Source organism: Pogona vitticeps, chromosome 4 (assembly GCF_051106095.1).
Source record: "Pogona vitticeps strain Pit_001003342236 chromosome 4, PviZW2.1, whole genome shotgun sequence".
In the NCBI taxonomy this organism is placed as follows: domain Eukaryota; kingdom Metazoa; phylum Chordata; class Lepidosauria; order Squamata; family Agamidae; genus Pogona; species Pogona vitticeps.
Window position 1 is genome coordinate 126,259,300 of NC_135786.1, and position 18,341 is coordinate 126,277,640.

The window sequence follows — 18,341 nt, forward strand, 5'->3', positions numbered from 1 at the left end:
ACAAGCGGGCGTTCGCTCGGGAGGAGGTGGGGGAATCTTCCCACCTCCTCCTGCCCGATTGCCGGCCTGTCAGCCGGCTGAAAACCCGGCGTTCGCTCGGGAGGAGGTGGGGGAATCTTCCCACCTCCTCCTGCCTGATCGCCGGCCTGTCAGCCGGCTGAAAACCCGGCGTTCGCTCGGGAGGAGGTGGGGGAATCTTCCCACTTCCTCCTGCCCGATCGCCGGCCTCTTAGCCGGATGAAGTCCGGCTATGCTTCCGACCCTCCCCCCACGGCTTGGATCCAAACCGTAAGGGGAGGCTGGGAGCGGACTCTTCGGCAGTCGCCGAGGCTCGGATCCGAGCCGTGGCGGCTGCCAAACAGTCCGGCTATGCTTCCAACCCTCCCACCACGGCTTGGATCCGAGCCATGGGGGGAGGGTGTTGGGATCCGGATGCATTTCAGGCATCCCGGGCTTGGATCCCACCCGCCGCCAGTTACCCATGGTTTGGGTAACCTGCAGGGGGTGGGATCCAAGCCCGGGATGCCTGAAAGGCATCCAGACCCCCCACTCTCCCCCCCGCGGCTTGGATCCGAGCCGCGGCGGCTACCCCAGCCATGGCCGGACTCTAGGGAGTCCAGCCATGGCTGAGGTAGCCGCCGCGGGTCAGATCCAAGCCGCGGGGGGAGGGAGAAAACCGGATAATCCGTTCCTATTAGAATGTTTTCCTATAGCGATGTTTTTTTTAGAACGAATTAACCTCGCTATGTGAGGCACCACTGTACTCACCAAAGACATTTTGGCATAGAATTAGCCACAACTTTATTGGTTATAGCTTCCAATAGCCCCTTATGCTAATATAGAGGATGGATCTCCATCAGCCACCTCAGCTAGTGCCTGATATTTGCCATGGAAATATTTGCAGGCTTAAGCACATGGGCATAACCTACTGTGTGAACTTGCCTGCCCCAAAGGGAGCAGAGAGCATGCAACAGCACCTAAGCCAGTTGTGATTTGTTACCCCCATTCTAATGTAAGATTTGTATGCCCTTGATTTCTACTCCATGATGGCTGTTACTTGTTCACCAGTGAAGCCAGCATGGCCACTGCTGTAGCAGCCCCAAACCTGAATGAGTGAGCTCTAAACTTACCCAGCTACAGCTTGCAGGCTGTGAGTGTCATCTTCAAAATCCCAGCAAACTGGGATTTTGTAGCTTGTCGCTAGTTAGCGTGCATGAACAAGGGACTGGGCAGCGGCAGACAGACCTGGAGGTGTCCTTTTGACAGGGCACAGGCTGGCTTTTCTGGAACTATGCAAGGCAGGGCTTCTTCCATCTGTTGACATTTAAAAACAGGCGGCAATTAAAAATGATAGGCTGATATACTCAGTGACTACTCAGAAGGACTGTTTTGAAAAGCCTGCCGAAAATAGAAAGTTTTAAGGGATTTCTTAAAAGTTGCCAGAGAGGGAGCCAGTCAAATTTCAGATGATAGCTCATTCCACACCTGGGAAGTGACTGCCAGGAAGCCCCAGTTCCCTGTTTCCTCCTTCCAGGCCTCCCTCAGGGTGAACGCCATCAGCCATCCAGCCTAGGATCTACGAGTAAGATGGGCAGTCCCTGTTAGAAGTAGGCATTCTGCCATGTACAGAGGTCCCAAACAATTCAGGGCTTTGTAGGTCAAAAACAGCTCCTTAAAGGTGATATGATACAGTGCCTGTATGAGAAATGAACTGGTAACCAGTCCAAGGCAGCCAGTATCAGGGAAACATTCGTGCAAGCAAGCTTTACAGGCTAGAGGAAACACGGTTATCTGCTACTATGTATGCCACCAACTTTCCCCCAAGCACACTGTCTGTCTATGCTTGCTTTACTCGCTCTGCTAGCTGCCTACCTTACCTCTCTGGTGCTGCCCTCTTATTTTGTCACTTATTTGCTTGCTTGTTTGCTTGCTTGCTTATTAAATAGTCCCCCTGTTTTCGTTAATACTGCCCCACTAAACTACCCACTAAACTACAATGCTTGTTTTCACTACACTCCTACAATGGCACAGCTTCCCCCTAAAATTTCTGCCTAAGCTTTTATAGAAAAATCCAGCTGTGGTTGTGTCCTCCCTCTTGCCCTTTTAGCCACTCCTCATATCTAGTCCTTGGTTTACCTTCCCTAATTTTGCATCCTTCACCCGCTCTTTATTTCCCCTTCTCTTTCTGGGTTGGTGATGTTTTATAAAAAAAAGAGAGAGAGAGAAAATCTCTCTGTCAGTATATTCTTAATTTATTATATTATTTACACTGGTGTGCTACAAATTAATTGCCTCAACGACTTGATTGACTGATTCATTATAGCGCCCCTTCAGACTGTTGGTCCCAACTGCCACCTGATAAATTCACTGCTGATTTAATCAGCTGACCCGTAGTCATTGTCTGTCATCCTCTTTTAAAAACAAACAAACAAACAAGCACTAGCATTCAGCTTCTTTTTTTCTTCTTTTTTTTAAAGAACACCACCTCTGCAGCTCTTATTCTCTGTCCAGGGCCGCCTTCTCAGTTCCTCTTGGCAGTCAGCTCTCCTCGGCCTTTCCTCTCTCCTCAGCCACTGTCAGTCACCACCACATTGTCTGACACTGCCTCAGTCACCACTTTCTTACCTTCTTTGTCTTCTCCAGGCTGCTGCCTTCGTCTGCTGTCTTCCCTCTTGTGCTGGTCCTTGCCAGTGTTCCTTCCTACAGATGTTCCAGAGCCGAAGTGAGCTCTGGAGCAGCCAGGCAACAATTTTATGCCCCCTAGATGACCTGGATTGGAAACCCCATCCTTCTGGCCACCTGGAGGACTGCCCTCAGCCATCAGCCAATCTCACTGGCCAATTCAGATTTTAGTGGGGAATAATAAGAGGAAGGAAGCCACCCAAAATGGCACTTGCCACGTCCTCCAACCCCAGAGCCACCATTACCAACAAAACACAGCTCTTTGGTGGCTCTGGGATTGCTGCGTCTTGTCAGAAAGCCAGCAGATGCAGCTACCTTCTATTCCTGTTCTTCCCAGCTGCCCAAAGGGGCACTGGTATAGCAATCCCTCCTACATACTTGAGAGGGGGTTGAGGGGGTTTAGCATCTTGGGCTTAAGTGCCTGTATGAGACACAAATTGTGATTGGGTTACACTCATGAGACAGGTAACTGACTCAGGCACCCTGTGGGATATATGATACCGCACATTGAGACTGTTCCCCCTGGGGCAGTGGTGCTGGGAGCAACCGAAACCTCTTATCTGAAAACCCACATCATATGTGACTGTAGATGCTCCTTCTGGTGTGTAGGGCAAAGATGCCTACAGGAAGATCCTTATTCTGGAAAGAGGCAGTGTCAGACCCTACAAGAAAAGATAAAGGCAGTTCTGTGCAAATCCAGCACTTGAGAGTAAAATAAGAGAGTAAAACCCTGTCCAGAAGCACATTCTAGCTGCAAATCTCCATTTGAAAGGTGTGACTCCACCTAGAATGGGTCAATCTCACCCCTGCCTGGAGTTCTCAAAGTCATTATGAGTGAGACAGGAAGAGAGGAAAGTTGTTTTCACAGTCTTTTTCCTTTCTTTCTTTTTTCCCCCATGATCTCTGCCAAATTGTTGTCTGGACCAGCAAGGTACAGACCTGGGAGTGAGGTTTTTTTTTATGTCAATGTGTATTTGTGCATCTGTCTGTTTACCTGCCCAGCTGCCTTCCAACCTATCTATATCTTGTGATCTTCAGTGTACAATAAAGGCTGCTTTTGTATTTCAGTATGCTTCACGATGACCAAGAGAAAAGAGCTACTGCTGCAAAGGCCTTGTGCAGTCCCTTCTTCAGCGTTCCTTTTGGTGAGTCACATGACAGCCTTTTGTACCTACAAAGGATGTTAGCTATGTCAGTCCTTATAGAAAATTTGTCATTTTATTTTAACATGTTCTGTCTCTCTTCTCCCTCAGTATAAGTTGACTACCATCCATCAAAAACAAATCTCTGCCTATTAGGGGGAGTCTTACAGGCTCTTGAGGGATGCATTTTTACCTGACATTTATGTCCTCACATCTCCTCCTGTCTTTTCAGGCTTGATGTCCCCACCCCACAGAACCCTGACATAACATAGCAGGATCTGTTTAGGTGTCAGATGAAATGATTTTTAGGTGATAAGACATAGTCAAGCATGAAGTGTACTGTATAATGTCCTGAGAACAGGTTTGGATAGGTTATAGTAAGTCTGTCTGACAGTTACCTTGATATAATTGTTACCTTGCCTTTTAACTGTATGCTTGCTTAAATAGCTCCCCACATTGATGATCTGGTGATGCTTCCAACTCCAGTGCTGAGACTACTAAACATTTTGAGTGATTCTTGTCTACAGAATGAAGAAGAATTTGAAGGTTAGTAAGCTACCTGTTTTTCGAATAGTTCATTCTAGAGTGCAGTACAGAATATACTAATGACAGTGGGCATGCATGAGCATATGAAAAGACAAATAGTTCTAAGATCTGCCTGAACTTATGAGGAGAATTTTCTTCCTTCACACCAGATAGATACAAAGCTCTGTCCAGAGCTATGAAAATACATATGCATATTTATTGATATGGATAATGTCTTAATTACACATTACTAACAAATATAATATAATAAGAAGAAACGAGCTAATGCTGTAGCACCACCTTCAGTTAAAGTGTTTTGGCACCTAGTGATCAGAAAGTTTATATTTTTGTAAATTAAATAAGTCACAGTTGGCTCCCTTTTTCATGACAACGAAAACCAATTGTTTATGATGGACGCCTCACTCTGGCTAATGGTAGGGTTCCCTTCATATTAACTTTCCTTGGAATAGGAAAACTGAAGAGGAATAGAACAAAAAATGTGACAGTGGGGAAAGTTGTCAAGTGAAACCCATTACATAAGTTCATACACTTATGTACTGGGTTTCATTTGACAAATTTCCTTACTTTCACATTTCTTGTTCTATTCCTCTTCAGTTTTCCTATTCCAAGGAAAGTTAATATGAAGGTGATAGCTGCAAAGGTACCCGGAACTCCCAAGCCTCCTTGGAAGGAAAGGAGCAGATCTTTTCAATGTACCAGATGACTGTCACATTGAATCTTTGATCCTGCAGAACAAAACTGGCAAAATCAACAGTATTTCATCATGACAACTGTTAAAGAATCGGGTCCAGGATTTCACCATCAATCTGAATCAGACTCGAAGAAGCACAAATCTGAGGTTTCCAAAAAAAAAAAAAAAAAAAAAAAAAGCCTTATTCAGGAGCTGTGGTTCCCAGCTTTTTTTCATTTGTGTAGCCCATTTTCATAAATTATACCCCTCCTACACTATTAACCAGAATAACAAAGCAGCAGGCATGTTTCCATTTCTTATGTCAGCTTAACTCACTCCCCAGCCCTAGGCTTCCATTAAGCCCTGGGCATCTCTCAACCTGGCTCCTTCCCCAGTCCTCCCCCACCTTCTTTCTTTTCTTGAAGTAACTGACATCACACAACACATGGAAGTTGCAACCTTGCCCCACCAGCCCCTTTTTTCCCATTGTTTGTTGGGTTTTTTGTCTTACAGTATTTATATTCTGCCTTTCTCCTAATAAGGGGGCTCACAGTACAGTGGTGCCTCGCTTTACAGTTGCCCCGAATTATAATGAATCCGCTTAACGACGATCTCAATGGTCTAAATGCGGGAATTTCGCTTTGCGATGATTGGTTCCCTGCTTCAGGAACCAATTCTTCGCAAAACAACGGTTTTTTAACAGCTGATCGGCAGTTTCAAAATGGCCGCCGGGTAATTAAAATGGCTCCCCGCTGTGTTTAGGGGTGGATTCCTCGCTATACAGGCAGCAAAAATGTCCGCTGTATGGAGGATCTTTGCTGGACAGTGAGTTTTTACCCCATTGGAATGCATTGAACGGGTTTCAATGTGTTTCAATGTGTATGTACGTGTTTTTTCTTTGCTTTACGATGTTTTCGCTTAACGGTGATTTTCCTGGAACAGATTATTGTCGTTATGCGAGGCATCACTGTATTTCAAAAAAGAAGAATTAAAAACATAGTAAGCTATGTATTGAAAACAATTATAAAACTGATTAAAACGCATTGAATTATTAAAAACATGTAAAACATTAAAAACTATCCTAACTGAAAAATGGCATTCAGGGACTTAGTTATGATTGTTAAAAGCCTGCCTGAAAAAGTGGTTCTTCAGCTTTTGGAATAAAAGGCAGGGAGCCAACCTGACCTCCCGAGGGAGAGCATTTCATAATTCTGGGAATTACAGTCCAATAAGGCCCTCTCTTTTGTCCCCATCAACCATCCCTTTGCTGGCAATGGGACCGAGAGGAGGGCCTCCTCTGACAATCTTAAGCACTGAAAAGGCTCTTGTGGAGATATACGATATTTCAGGTTGCTTGGACCGAAGCCATAGAGGGCTTTATAGGTAATGACCAGCACTTTAAATTGGCTGGTAGCCAGTGCAATTGTTGTTGTAGCAGGGGCTTTATATGCTCCCTATAACTGAATCCTTTCAGCAGTCTGGCTGCTGCACTTTGGACCAAGAGTACCCCCAAGGTGTGAACCTGAGTTTTCAGGGGGAGTTTAATCCCATATGGCACAGGTTGTATCCCTGTTCCCTCACTCATCTGCCTTCCAAGGAGCACCTCTGTCTTGTCTGAGTTAAGTTTCAGTTTGTCGAGCCCACTACTGATATCAGGGACTGTTTTAAAACTAAGACAGTTTCCTTGGAATTGAATGGAAAGGATAGATAAAGTTGGATGTCATTAGCATACTGGTGACATCAAATGCAAAAACTTTGGACAACTGCTCCCAGTGGTTTCATGTAGGTGTTAAGAAGCTTTTGTTCCATGCCAACCCATCCCTGTTCCTCATCCCATGAGGAGAGCCCCAGTCTTAGCAATCAGAAGACCCAATATCATCAAGCAGCTTCCACCCAATGCCAAGTAAGTTCCCAGGGACAAGTGGGGATTTGAACTCAAGCCTCCTGAGTTTTTGCCCAGTCTTCTATCCACTACATTGTAGTGACTCTCATAGAGTTTGTAGTAAATTTTATATCTTTATTAATATTCCTGTTTGGGACTTTTCTAGTGAGCTGTGCAGTAGTTTACTCTGAAGTGTAATGATTTGCTAAAGACCATATAACGAGGTGCATTGCGAAGTTAGGATTTTGAAAATGGGATTCCCAGGTTCTCTCTTCATTCTTTATTCTGTCTTCTACATATTGGTTCTTAGGTGCAAGCTTTCAGTTCTTGTTCTGATTTCACAGATATAGTGGATGACATAAAAGAAGAATGTGGCAAATATGGACAGATTGTTTCTCTTTTTGTTCCAAAGGAAAATCCAGGCAAAGGTCATGTAAGTATATGGGTAGTTGAGACATCTGTGTGGAATCAGTTTTCAGGTTGCTCTGTAATTTTACTTGAACTGTTGAGTAATACATATGTGCTGTCTTCAGGGAGCATGCTGACATGTAGAATGCACACATTTATTCTGGTGACTATTAACATAGCCTACAGGCTGCGTCATATGCTCAGTTTTGAGACTATGCTTTTGTGGTACTTGTTTTAGCCATTCACAATAACTAGTTTTTTCTTCATTTAGATATTTAGGAAAGGTTTGTGTATCATTGCTTAATATGCAGAGCAGCTGTTGGCTGTGATGAAATTGTATCCATAGTGGTATGGATACTCAGATGTGGTGTACGTGGATGTGAACCAGAAACAAGGAAGGGCAGCAGTAAAACAGAAGCAGGAAGACTGAAAAAATACTGATTATTAATTGAACCCCACATGTTTTGAAAAGAGTGATTTTGTTACATAGAAATTGTCTAGGCTAAAGTAAGCCATAGCTGGAGTTGCCCATTTGGATATTATAGAGGAGTTCACTCACTAAATCCTCTCTGATTCAACAGACCTACTCTAGTGCAACTTGCTACACTAGGTGACAGAAATTCAGCCAGTATATAGAATATAAGTGTAATGCAATTGAAATGAGGACCACCCTCATTAATGTTCTTGCTTTGCCCATAATACTGAGAGAGAACTGTGCTGAGATTATAAGGTAGGTAAAAATAAAAGATTAACTTCATCATGATAAATCTGTTCTGTCTTCTGTATGAACAAAATGTTCTCCAAAGCCTCCTAAGTGCAACTACCTGTGATTGTAATTTGTAAAAAGATAAGTAGGGTGATGCCTCAACATGGACTGATTCATTAGGTATCACAAAAGGAAAGGAGAAACAAACATATTGTGAGACAATATATTGCAAGCTTCAAACTTCTCAGAGAAATAAATGTGTTCTGGCATAATTAGGATATAATAAAAAGTCTCTGGTAATTATCAGAGACTTTAAGGAATCCACACTAGCACTTTGGTGACCTTGGTTTCCTAGATACAGGGGCTGAGAGTTCCCAGGAATAGTAGACCCAAATTGTGTGATTTGTACACTCCAATGTACTCATTTTTCATTGAGATTCTGTACATATGGGCCAAACAAATTTCAGATTGAGAAAAAGCACATATGCAAGAACAGATGCAGGCTGTCCTCATAAATGGCCATGCACCCATTACATTTATGCTTGCCCCGCTCTAATACTCTGTGTAGCTCTGGCCAGAACATACTTGTTTCCCATTGCTTAATGGTAGAGAATATGTTGATCATCAACAGGGTCCTGACTCAACATCAGCAGCTCTAGTTCAAAAGGATAATAGGCATTAGGTGCTAGGAAGGGCCTGGAATATTCTGAGCTGCTGCCAGTCAAAATAAACAGGACTGGACAAGATTGACCAGTCATCTGATTCAGTATAAAACTGCTTTGTATAATCGTTTTAGAAAAAAATGATATGTGTGTCTCCAAGTAGAGCTTTGTGGATTACACCACTATTATATCAAGAGAAATAAATTGTTTCACTAGAATAGCCTCCCTGTTTGTCAGATTAATTTGTTTCATCATCTTGTTAAATTAGAATATTTTCTCTTAAATATGAAAGATGCATAGGGTGTCAGGTGTAGCCTGTATTATAGTTACATTTTAAAATTATTGTTATGACTTATGCATCTGCGTTTTATGCCTACATGCAGTAGTTCAAGAAAATTCTAGAGCTGAGCAGCCTTGTCTGATAGGAACTTCACCAACCTTTTCTGTGTGTGTCTAGGTGATACAAACAATATCTGTCTCTTTATCAGTCTCAGCTGTTAGTCGCATGCCCTGCAGGTGAAGAGTCAACATCCTCTGTGGACCTGGGTTTCTGTGCTGGTACCAAGGAAGATGGCTTTTTTGAGCCTATCTACCAAAGCCATTGGAAAATAAACTTTAAAGCAATTGAATGGACCAGATGCTTAAGAAACATATAAGCCTTTAACAGTGGAATAAACCAGCAAATACTCCCTGCTTGTCACTTATTCAGAGGAGGGATTCAGGAAGTGACTCACATGGGCCTGTCAAGAGCAGAAACCAAGCTAAGACCTTTCTAAATGACCCAAAGCCAGCAGATCATCTTAAGTAGCGATGACAAGACTAGACGGTATCTTCATTCTCTTATTGCAAAGGTGATTCTCAGAAAAGCTAAACAGTGTTGCAGAGTCTGTATATCAAGCTTTGGAAATGGGAATACTGAGACCAAATTCCATTAATCACTCATAGTTTATGCCCTGGAGCTGCAAGCCTGTGTAGAAATGCTGTAAAATAGAGGCAGAAATATCAATGTTTACAATTAAGAGGTGAGAATGAGAATGAAACTGACATGAAATGTCTAGGACTGGAAATATTTATTGCCTTCTCTTCTACCTTGTCATTAGTAATATTAGCTCTGCAGCTAGAATTACAATGTGAAGGCCCCAAATTAGTAGCAAGTGCAGATGTTATTGTTTCTTTTTAAATTACTGTTTTCTGGTGACTTTGGGCAAAGAAGGAACTGTCCTTTCCCCCTCCTGGCTGCCCTACTCTGAACACATGACAACTTATCAATATCCTTGTTGAACAGTGGTTCTTAGAACCAGAGACACTGTACCAGGTGAGGTCTAACCAAAGCAGAATAAAATGATATTGTTGCTTTCCTTGATCTGGATTAGGGATGGAACTTTCATATTTCTGGGACTGGGAGAGGAGAAACCAGAAGGCAAAAGAGATGTGTCCATACTAGAGATGGGGGTATTCATATTCGTATGTGAATATCCCGCACAGGTGGAAACAACGGCCCAGCCAATTGGGGCCAGACTGTCCACTCACAATTTTGCCACTGCCGCCAGCTCCGTGGCAGCTTCCTATCGCGCTGTTCTCTCCAATAGATTTAGCCTAGCAGAGAGGCTTGTCATCCCGCCTCCTGCCAGGACTGAGTAATCGATTGCAGACAACGGCGCGATAGGAAAGTCCCACAAGCTCACATCAGCGGCGAAATTGTGAGTAGATAGTCCAGCCACACAGGGCCGGACCCTCGTTATTTCCACCTGTGGGGGGGATATTTGAATACGAATACCCCCATCTCTAGTTCCTATTTCCATTTTCTGCTTTGCTCCACATGCTTCCTGAGAGTTACCCTAGTGCTCAGAGGGAAGAGTAGTTCAATGAGCGACTCCCCCTGTAATGTCTAGTAGATAGTAAAATTACCTTTCCATTTGAACACTGGGACAACATTGTACTGTTGATATCCTTCTGAAACTGTGGTGCCAGAACTGGACACAATATCTCAAGTAAGTTCTGGCCAAAGTGCAATAGTGTTGTACTGTTACTTCCCTTCATCTCAGGGTTATACCTTTATTGATGCAGTCTAGCATTGCACTTGATTTTTTTCCCATTCTATCACACTATTAATGTATATTTAGCTTATGGATCTTGTAAAACCCCTAGACCTACGTAGATCCTTTTCACATGTGTTACTATTGAACCAGATATCTTATAATTTGTACATTTGATTTATCCTTTATATTTTTTTCCCTGAAACTCATCTTGTTTCTTTTGGCCCAGTTCTCCAATCTGTTAAGTTTGCCTGAATCCCTTCCCAGTTTGGCATCTTCTGTGAATGAGTTGCGTATCTCCTCCATGCCCTCATACAAATTGTATAAAGATGCTGAACAACACCAGGCCTGGGACAGAATTCTGTAGCTCCCCAGAATGATTAGGAAGGCGAACACATTGTTTGTTTGGGACGTCTAAGAATTCTCAGATTGTAGACACTCCACCTGAAAAGTTTGCTCACATAGGTTTCAGCAGTGGCCAGGATTGTATTTGCCCAATTAAAGCTGGTGTGCCAGGTGCTCATACCCTTGGTATTTTCTGATTGGCTACAGTGACACATGCCTGAGTTACATCCTACCTGGATTAGTCTAAAGCTCTCTGGTGGAGGTGCCTTTGAGGTTTATTCAGAAACTTTAAAATCGTGTAGCCAGGCTGTTTACTGGGACAAACTACAGGGATTATACAACTTCCTTGTTACAAAAGCTTTATTGGCTTTTGATCCATTTCTGTGCAGAATTCAAAGTACTGGTTATACTGTATAGAAAGCCCTATACAACATGGGTCCAGGTCATTGAAGGACTGAAAGATTTAAGATATGCAGTGACACCATATTGCTGTCAGAAAGCAGCAATGACTTGAAACCATTTCTGAAAAGTGAAAGAAGAAAGTGCGAAAGCAAAATTGCAGTTGAACTTCAAGAAGACAAAAATCATGACTACAAAAAACTACAGAACTTTGATGTTGACAATGAAAATGTTGATAATATGAAAATGTTGTATTCTTTATTTCAATCATCAGTCCAAATGGGGACTGCAGCTGAAAATTAAATTCAGAAGAAAGCAAAGACTTGGAAGAGCAGCATGAAAGAATTAGAAAACATCAAACTCTTTTTTTTCACCTGAAAACATATCACTGGAGACCAAGTGTGACCAAGTGGAGTCACAAGATCATCCATTTTCTTGTACTTCCAATTACTCTATATGGGTATGAAAGCTGGACAGCAAAGAAAACTGTAAGGGAAAAATATTCATTTGAAATGTGGTGCTGGAGGAGAGTTTTGCAATATGTTGGACCTCCAGGAAGATGAATAAGTGGATTATGGATCAAATTAAGTTTTGAACATCCTCTGGAAGCAAAAATGACAAACAAGATACTCTGGAGGGCACTCATTTAAACAGTCTCCATAAGTTGGAGACAATGCCACGTAACAGCAACACCCTCCCATTTATCTTATCTGGATTTTGATATCTTGAGAAATGGGCCTTCTCTTGGTTCTGCCATCTTCACATACATGTTTGGTGATGACATTTGCCCTTTTAGTCACTATGTTGACAATGATAAATCACCTTTGGGTTTCCATCCTCCCATGTGAATTTTTGGAGTGATTTGCTGGCATCACTCTAGTTAATAGGATCTTGTGACTATGTATCAGCCTGTTGTAATCTGATCTGATTAATCATAGATAAATCTACTATGTATTTTGCAGTATATCTTGGCTGTTTTGAATTGTTGTTTTATTGATTGCCGTTTCCTTCCACTTCTAAAAAGCAAACATTTACAAAGAAAAAAAGAGGTCTATGTCATGTGAATTAAAAGTCAGAATAGGATAAGCGTGACTTTGTTTCAGTTTCAGCTTTGGTATCCTAGCTGTTAGCATCTTCTTTAGATGCAGTGGTGGAAGATCCTGCATTCTCTCCATCTGATGATATCCAATCCTTGAAATAAAAGTTGTAGCAGCACCAGGAAGGCCCTGTGTAAGACATTTCAAGCCCTGGTTATATTGGAGGTAGCAGTTCCTACACACTACTCTGCACTATACAGTCAGGAAATTCTGAAATACTCTATCCTCAGTAAAGCCAACATCTTAGAAGACTTTGTGCAAGGTCTTGGAGGAGGATTGTGGCTTGTCACGTATCCTGCTCAAAGGTGCATCAGTGTGGAGGCTACTTAGGAGAAGAATAGCAAAAGTCATACAGTATTTGGTACTAGTGATTAGAGAGAATCACAAGGTAGACTATATGGGCAGAAAACTACATTCTTCTATTGTACTTCTCCAAGGAAATGTAAACTACAAAGATGTTTTGTAGCATCCATGAAAACTAACATATATTTTTCATGAGATTTCAGGTGCCCAAGCACATTAAAGCTTATGAAAAATGCATACTAGGTAGTCTTTTAGGCTACTACAAGACTTCTGTTTTATCTTTTGCCATAACAGACTAACAAGCCATCAGCTAAAGATGCATAGGGGCATACCAAGAATTCTTAATGAGAAAGAATTACTTGGATGAGTTGCCAGAGGACAATCAGCTCCCAGGCTTTTGGTACAAACCAACGCCTGTATATTTATGGACATCAGATCAATGTTCTGTGCATGTATTATATGCCATCAAGTTGTATCCAACTTACAGTGAGTCTAATAGGTTTTTCAAAGTAAGTAAGATACTTATGGAGGGGTTTTACCACTGCCCCACACCTCCACCATGAGTTTCCACAGCCAAGTAGGGGTTCAGACCTGGTTCTGAGACCTAGTTCATTCTTATAAATACATGGGTAACTCCATATGATCCATCAAGGTTATGAAGTTGAGTTCAACACAACGTCCCCTAGTGAACTTTTGTTCCATCACCCAATTTGTAAAGGTTTGAGCGGAAATATGTACATTTGCAGGGAAAAGATCCACAGAACCTTTTGTGCTGTCATTTCAAAGACCATAAAGTGTTTCTTAAAGTGCTTTCCAGTTACCAAAGAAGGATGAAGGAGTTTGATGATACATTTTCAAAATGTCAGATAATATTTTTGGATGGTCATAGTGGCTTCCATCCCACTATTTTTCAGAATGGGGTACTGGCTTGCAATAATCCTCTTGAGTTTCTTTTGCTGCGGTGGGTACAGAACTGAAGACTCAACTATATGTTATAATACTTCAGGTCTGTTTGTTTTTTGCATCGGGTTGTGCATGCTTGCAAGCAAATTAAAAAATTTCAGCTAAACAATGTACAACTAAATGTATTCGCGAAGGCTTTCACGGCCAGGATCTGATGGTTGTTGTGGGTTTTTCGGGCTTCTTGGCCATGTTCTGAACACGTTCAGAACACGGCCAAGAAGCCCGAAAAACCCACAACAACCAATGTACAACTAAACATGCATATTTTCAACTGGGAAGCAGGATTTGTAAACATCTACATGGGAGTTGTTTATTTTACATTTATTCTTACACATTTTGGCATGTGTGATCACCTGTGATGGAGTAAATAGTGTCTGTGGGTGGTCTGTGGGATTTGCTGAGTTTGGGGTATAAGGTTCAATGGGGTTGTACCTGAAGCATAAATGCTTTCCTTTTCTTTCTACTTCTATTTTAGCACTGTATCAATCTAGCACTATGCCACTTCAAACTTATATAAAACAAATTAAAAAGTAAAAAAAATGCAATTTAGACCAGATATGACAATTCTTAGAAGAAATGGCTGTTAGAGTAGTTGTGGGCTATGATGCTCTCTTTGCTGAATAAAAGCTGTCCCAAGACAGGCAAGCTCTACCTCAAGAAAAGCACAAAGTACAGTTGAGGTGAAGAATTAAGTTCACAGTACAGAGGGAAAATCAGGACACTAAAATGTCAATATGCCGCACAACTTGCAATCAGACTAAACATTGTTCCATGAGAGTAGTATAAGGCCACAAAACGTTAATTTCTAAAAACTTGAACAGCTCGTTGTTTAATTCAATTATGTAGTTGTACCCTGAGGGCAAAGATCAGGAACAATACCTGGGCATGAGCACTTGGGAGCAGAAGACATTGCTCAGCTCTAGAAATTTCTGAACAACTTTGTGCAAATAAAAAACAACCTACATGGGTGATTTTACAAATGGGCACTTGAAGAACCATAGTTACAGGTAAGCCACCTGTTCTTCATACACAGAGTCTCTGTGATAAGTTCAGGGACACCCATATGGCATGTAGTAGCTATATTTTCCAATCCTCTTAAGGGCGAGAGCACATCAGACTCTTTTGGAAAAGAAGAATGATCACAGTTCTATCAGTTTTACTTTGTGCTTGCCAGAAATTTGACTATTTCTCAATGCTTGATGCTGCTGAGAACTTCTCACAGCTACCGGTAACCTTTCAGGTCTGTGCCTCAAGTAGCAAGAAACAGCCCCTACTATCTTCTGGTACAAAGCTGTGTGAAATGCAGTCTGTGGGTTGGCAGTCACTTCCTTCCCTCCCCCCCAAAAAAGTTTAGTAATGACTAATACTTGTTTGTGGGGGTGGTTGGGTTTATGGTGCATATCTTGCTCCCCCAGAAGCTTCCATGGGCATTATTTGCACTTGGGTATCTTTTCCTGATAAATTTTGAGCTAGGGGTCAGAAATATCCAGTGTGCAGTTCTTCAAGGCTTGGGTCGGGGGGAATAAGCTCCAGACAAAATGCTGCCTCTGTATGTTGCACATTCCCTACTCTAGTTGCAGAACTAGATGGGTTGCCAGGCTGCTGGAGAGGCAGGAGATCGGGTTTTTCACAGCATCAAGCATCAAAGAATTGGAGCAGGGACTGAGTTTTTATCATGCTTTTTCCACTTAGGTTGCTGTCAGCTTGCTTTCGGTTCTCTGTCTGTCTTTCTCTTTGTCTGTCTGTTAAAAAGAAGCTATAATGCTCCTCCTGTTCCTTTCCAGGTCTTCATTGAATATGCAAATGCTGCTGATTCCAAAGCTGCCCAGCAAGCACTGACTGGAAAGAGATTTGATGGCAAGTTTGTTGTGGCTACGTTTTACCCGCTGAGTGCCTATAAGAGAGGATATCTTTACCAAACTGTGCTGTAGTCTACAACAGCAGTCAAGAGAGATGCACATACCCAAAGCTTTTGGCTTTGCCTGAGTGTTTTCCAGAGATGGATTCCATCTGTGTCCACTTTCTTTCCCATTTTGTGATTAGCAGAAAAGGCCCAGATGTTTTTGTTTTGCTGCATACAGAATCTGCCTCCCTCTGTGTGGTTGCCAGAATATTATGAAATGGATGTCTGAGATTAAAAGCCAATAAGGGTTTGATATTTTTAAAAATCAGGTCTCAGAATAATGTTAACAATTGTGACAATGAACTCTGAGTCAAACACTGAAGGATTATTGAGTAGACTGCTGCTATCCATGAAATGTCACTAAAGCACCTCATGCTTCAAGCCTGGCTGAAAAACCAGAGCAAAACCATAGAGGTCCAATGTCATAAATCCCAGCCAACCTTCTATGCCTTTGCACATTAAACGGGAGCGCGTTGGACTGCCTCTGCACATACTCTTAATGGTGTAAATAACCATAGTGTTACTTTTCCATGAGAGAAAGCTGTTATTCCAAGTACAGGATTGTTGCCCTACAAGCAGTTCATCTGGCAAGACGAACCTGCGGAGGTGCTCCTGGCTATGGAGAATCCAAAAGTGGGCAGACAGTGAGTGAGTGACAAGTTTTGATTCCACTTGTAGCTTCCAGCCATTCCTTGTAGTTTGCAGAGCCATTTTCCCAGGAACAATGCTAGAGTTGAGCCAAGGCACCTTGCAGCTAAACTGCATGTGGAATTGTAGCACACAATGAGATTAGCTTTGAAATACTCAGAAAAATAATTTACTTAAAAGAGATCCTGGTTTGAATAGGTAATAGTAGGTACTTGGAGTTTAGTCCTTTCTGCTTTTGCTAGATGCAGAATTGGGAGCTCATGGCCAAGTTATACATACATAGTAGGGCAAAGGTAGAGAAAATAGTAATAGGGAATCTCATGGTGTAGTGGTTGAACTGCAGCATTGCAGTCAGGACTGCTCACAACCTGAGTTTGATCCTGATGGGTGCAGGTAGCTGTTTCAAGATTGACTCAGCCTTCCATCCTTCTGAGGTCAGTAAACTGAGTTCTCAGTTCACTGGGAGACAAAATGTTCCTTGCATAATTACGTTGCAAACTGCCCAGAGAGTGCTCTAGCACTAAAGGGTGGTATATAAGCAACACAGTTTGCTTTAATAAGGTAGCAGATCTTCCTTTGTGGGCCTACTTGTATTGGGCAGGGCCACACTCCCTTGATATCATCAGGTCTCAAATTAAAGCACATCTCTAGCACTTCAGCCTAAGGGACTGGCTGCCCTTCCCTTCCTTGTTCCCTGCGCAAGGAAGGGGAACAGGAGGAAAGTACTCTTGGCCACCAATCGCAGGTGATGGCTGAGTCCTCATGTTAGTTCTCACCTGGTATCAACAGGGGATGCAGCCTGTGAGGCCAGCTTTTTACATTTCTCTCCCTCCAAGTCGTAAGGATGAGTGGCCTGGAAAAATCATTCTCACCATTACCTCTAGTCTCCAACAGCAAATACCAGTGGGAGTTTCTCTCCTCTTTTAGCTTTCAGATGGCAAGTCTTGGTGAGCTGGAAATATCTGTGAACCGAATTCTGAACTGCTGTGGGTCTACAGGATAAGTTTCTGTCTCCCTTATAGTAGAGCCACTCCTGATGGCTGATCCTTTCTTTGTATGCCTCCTTTTTCGCATTGTTTCTCAGACAGAATTAGCTTGAAAAAAATGTGAATGCTGGCTATGTTGCTACTATGTGCTGTCAAGTTACCTTCAACTTATGGTGACCTATGAATGAATGGTCTCCAAAATGTTCTGTCCTCAACAGTCCTGCTTAGCTCTTATAAACTCAAGCGTGTGGCTTCCTTTAGGGAGTCAGTCTATCTCATAGTTGGCCTTTCTCTTTTCCTGCTGCCTTCAACTTTACCCAGCATTATTGTCTTTTCCAGAGAATCGTGCCTTCTCCTGATGTGCCCAAAGTGAGTGCAAGCTTCAACCTTTTTGCCTCCAGAGACAGTTCAGTCTTGATTTTATCCAGGATCCCCTTGTTTGTCTTTCTAGCAGACCAGGGTATTCACAAAGCCCTCCTCCAGCACCAAATTTCAAACGAATCAATGCTTTTCCTGTCTGCTTTCTTTACTATCCAGCTTTCACACCTGTACATGGCGACTGGAAATGCAAGAGTGTGGATGAACTTGGCCTTTCTTTCCAATCGCACATCTTTACGGTTGATGACATTTTCTAATTCCTTCATTGCTGCCCTTCCGAGTCTCAGCCCTCCTCTAATTTTCTTGGCAGCAGTCTCCATTTGAATTAATGATTGAACCAAGGTATCCTCTTATACGCTCTTTTTTTAAAGAGTGCCTCTTATACACTCTTTTTTCAAAAAAGAGGGCAAAATAGCGCTGTTGCTTTTAGAACAGGCATGGATCACTATTGATTCTTCAGGTGTTGTCAGGACTTTCAGAAGTTCTAGCTAGCATAGCCAGTGATGATTTATTAGGAGAGTTATTATTCAGCAACATCTGAAGAGACAAAAGTAGCCTGGCCATGTTTGAGAAGCTTTTGCATAA

The 18,341-nt window shown here is 42.4% G+C and overlaps 1 protein-coding gene across 4 annotated transcripts in view; it reads left to right on the plus strand.

Annotated features, from left to right (window-relative positions):
• Positions 1-17,545, plus strand: part of UHMK1 (U2AF homology motif kinase 1) — a 29,168-nt gene extending 11,623 nt beyond the window's left edge. Inside the window, exons 5-8 of one of the 4 annotated variants that reach the window (XM_072998282.2) lie at positions 3,751-3,827; positions 4,272-4,370; positions 7,267-7,355; positions 14,688-14,904. In XM_072998282.2, coding sequence (XP_072854383.2) covers positions 3,751-3,827; positions 4,272-4,370; positions 7,267-7,355; positions 14,688-14,774 — 352 coding nt within the window. In that variant the 3' untranslated portion in view covers positions 14,775-14,904. Of the gene's footprint in view, positions 1-3,750; positions 3,828-4,271; positions 4,371-7,266; positions 7,356-9,155; positions 9,754-14,687; positions 14,905-15,625 lie in introns of those variants that run through there. The other 3 variants (XM_072998283.2, XM_072998280.2, XM_072998281.2) reach the window with 3 other exon arrangements.
• Positions 17,546-18,341: the final 796 nt, after the last annotated feature.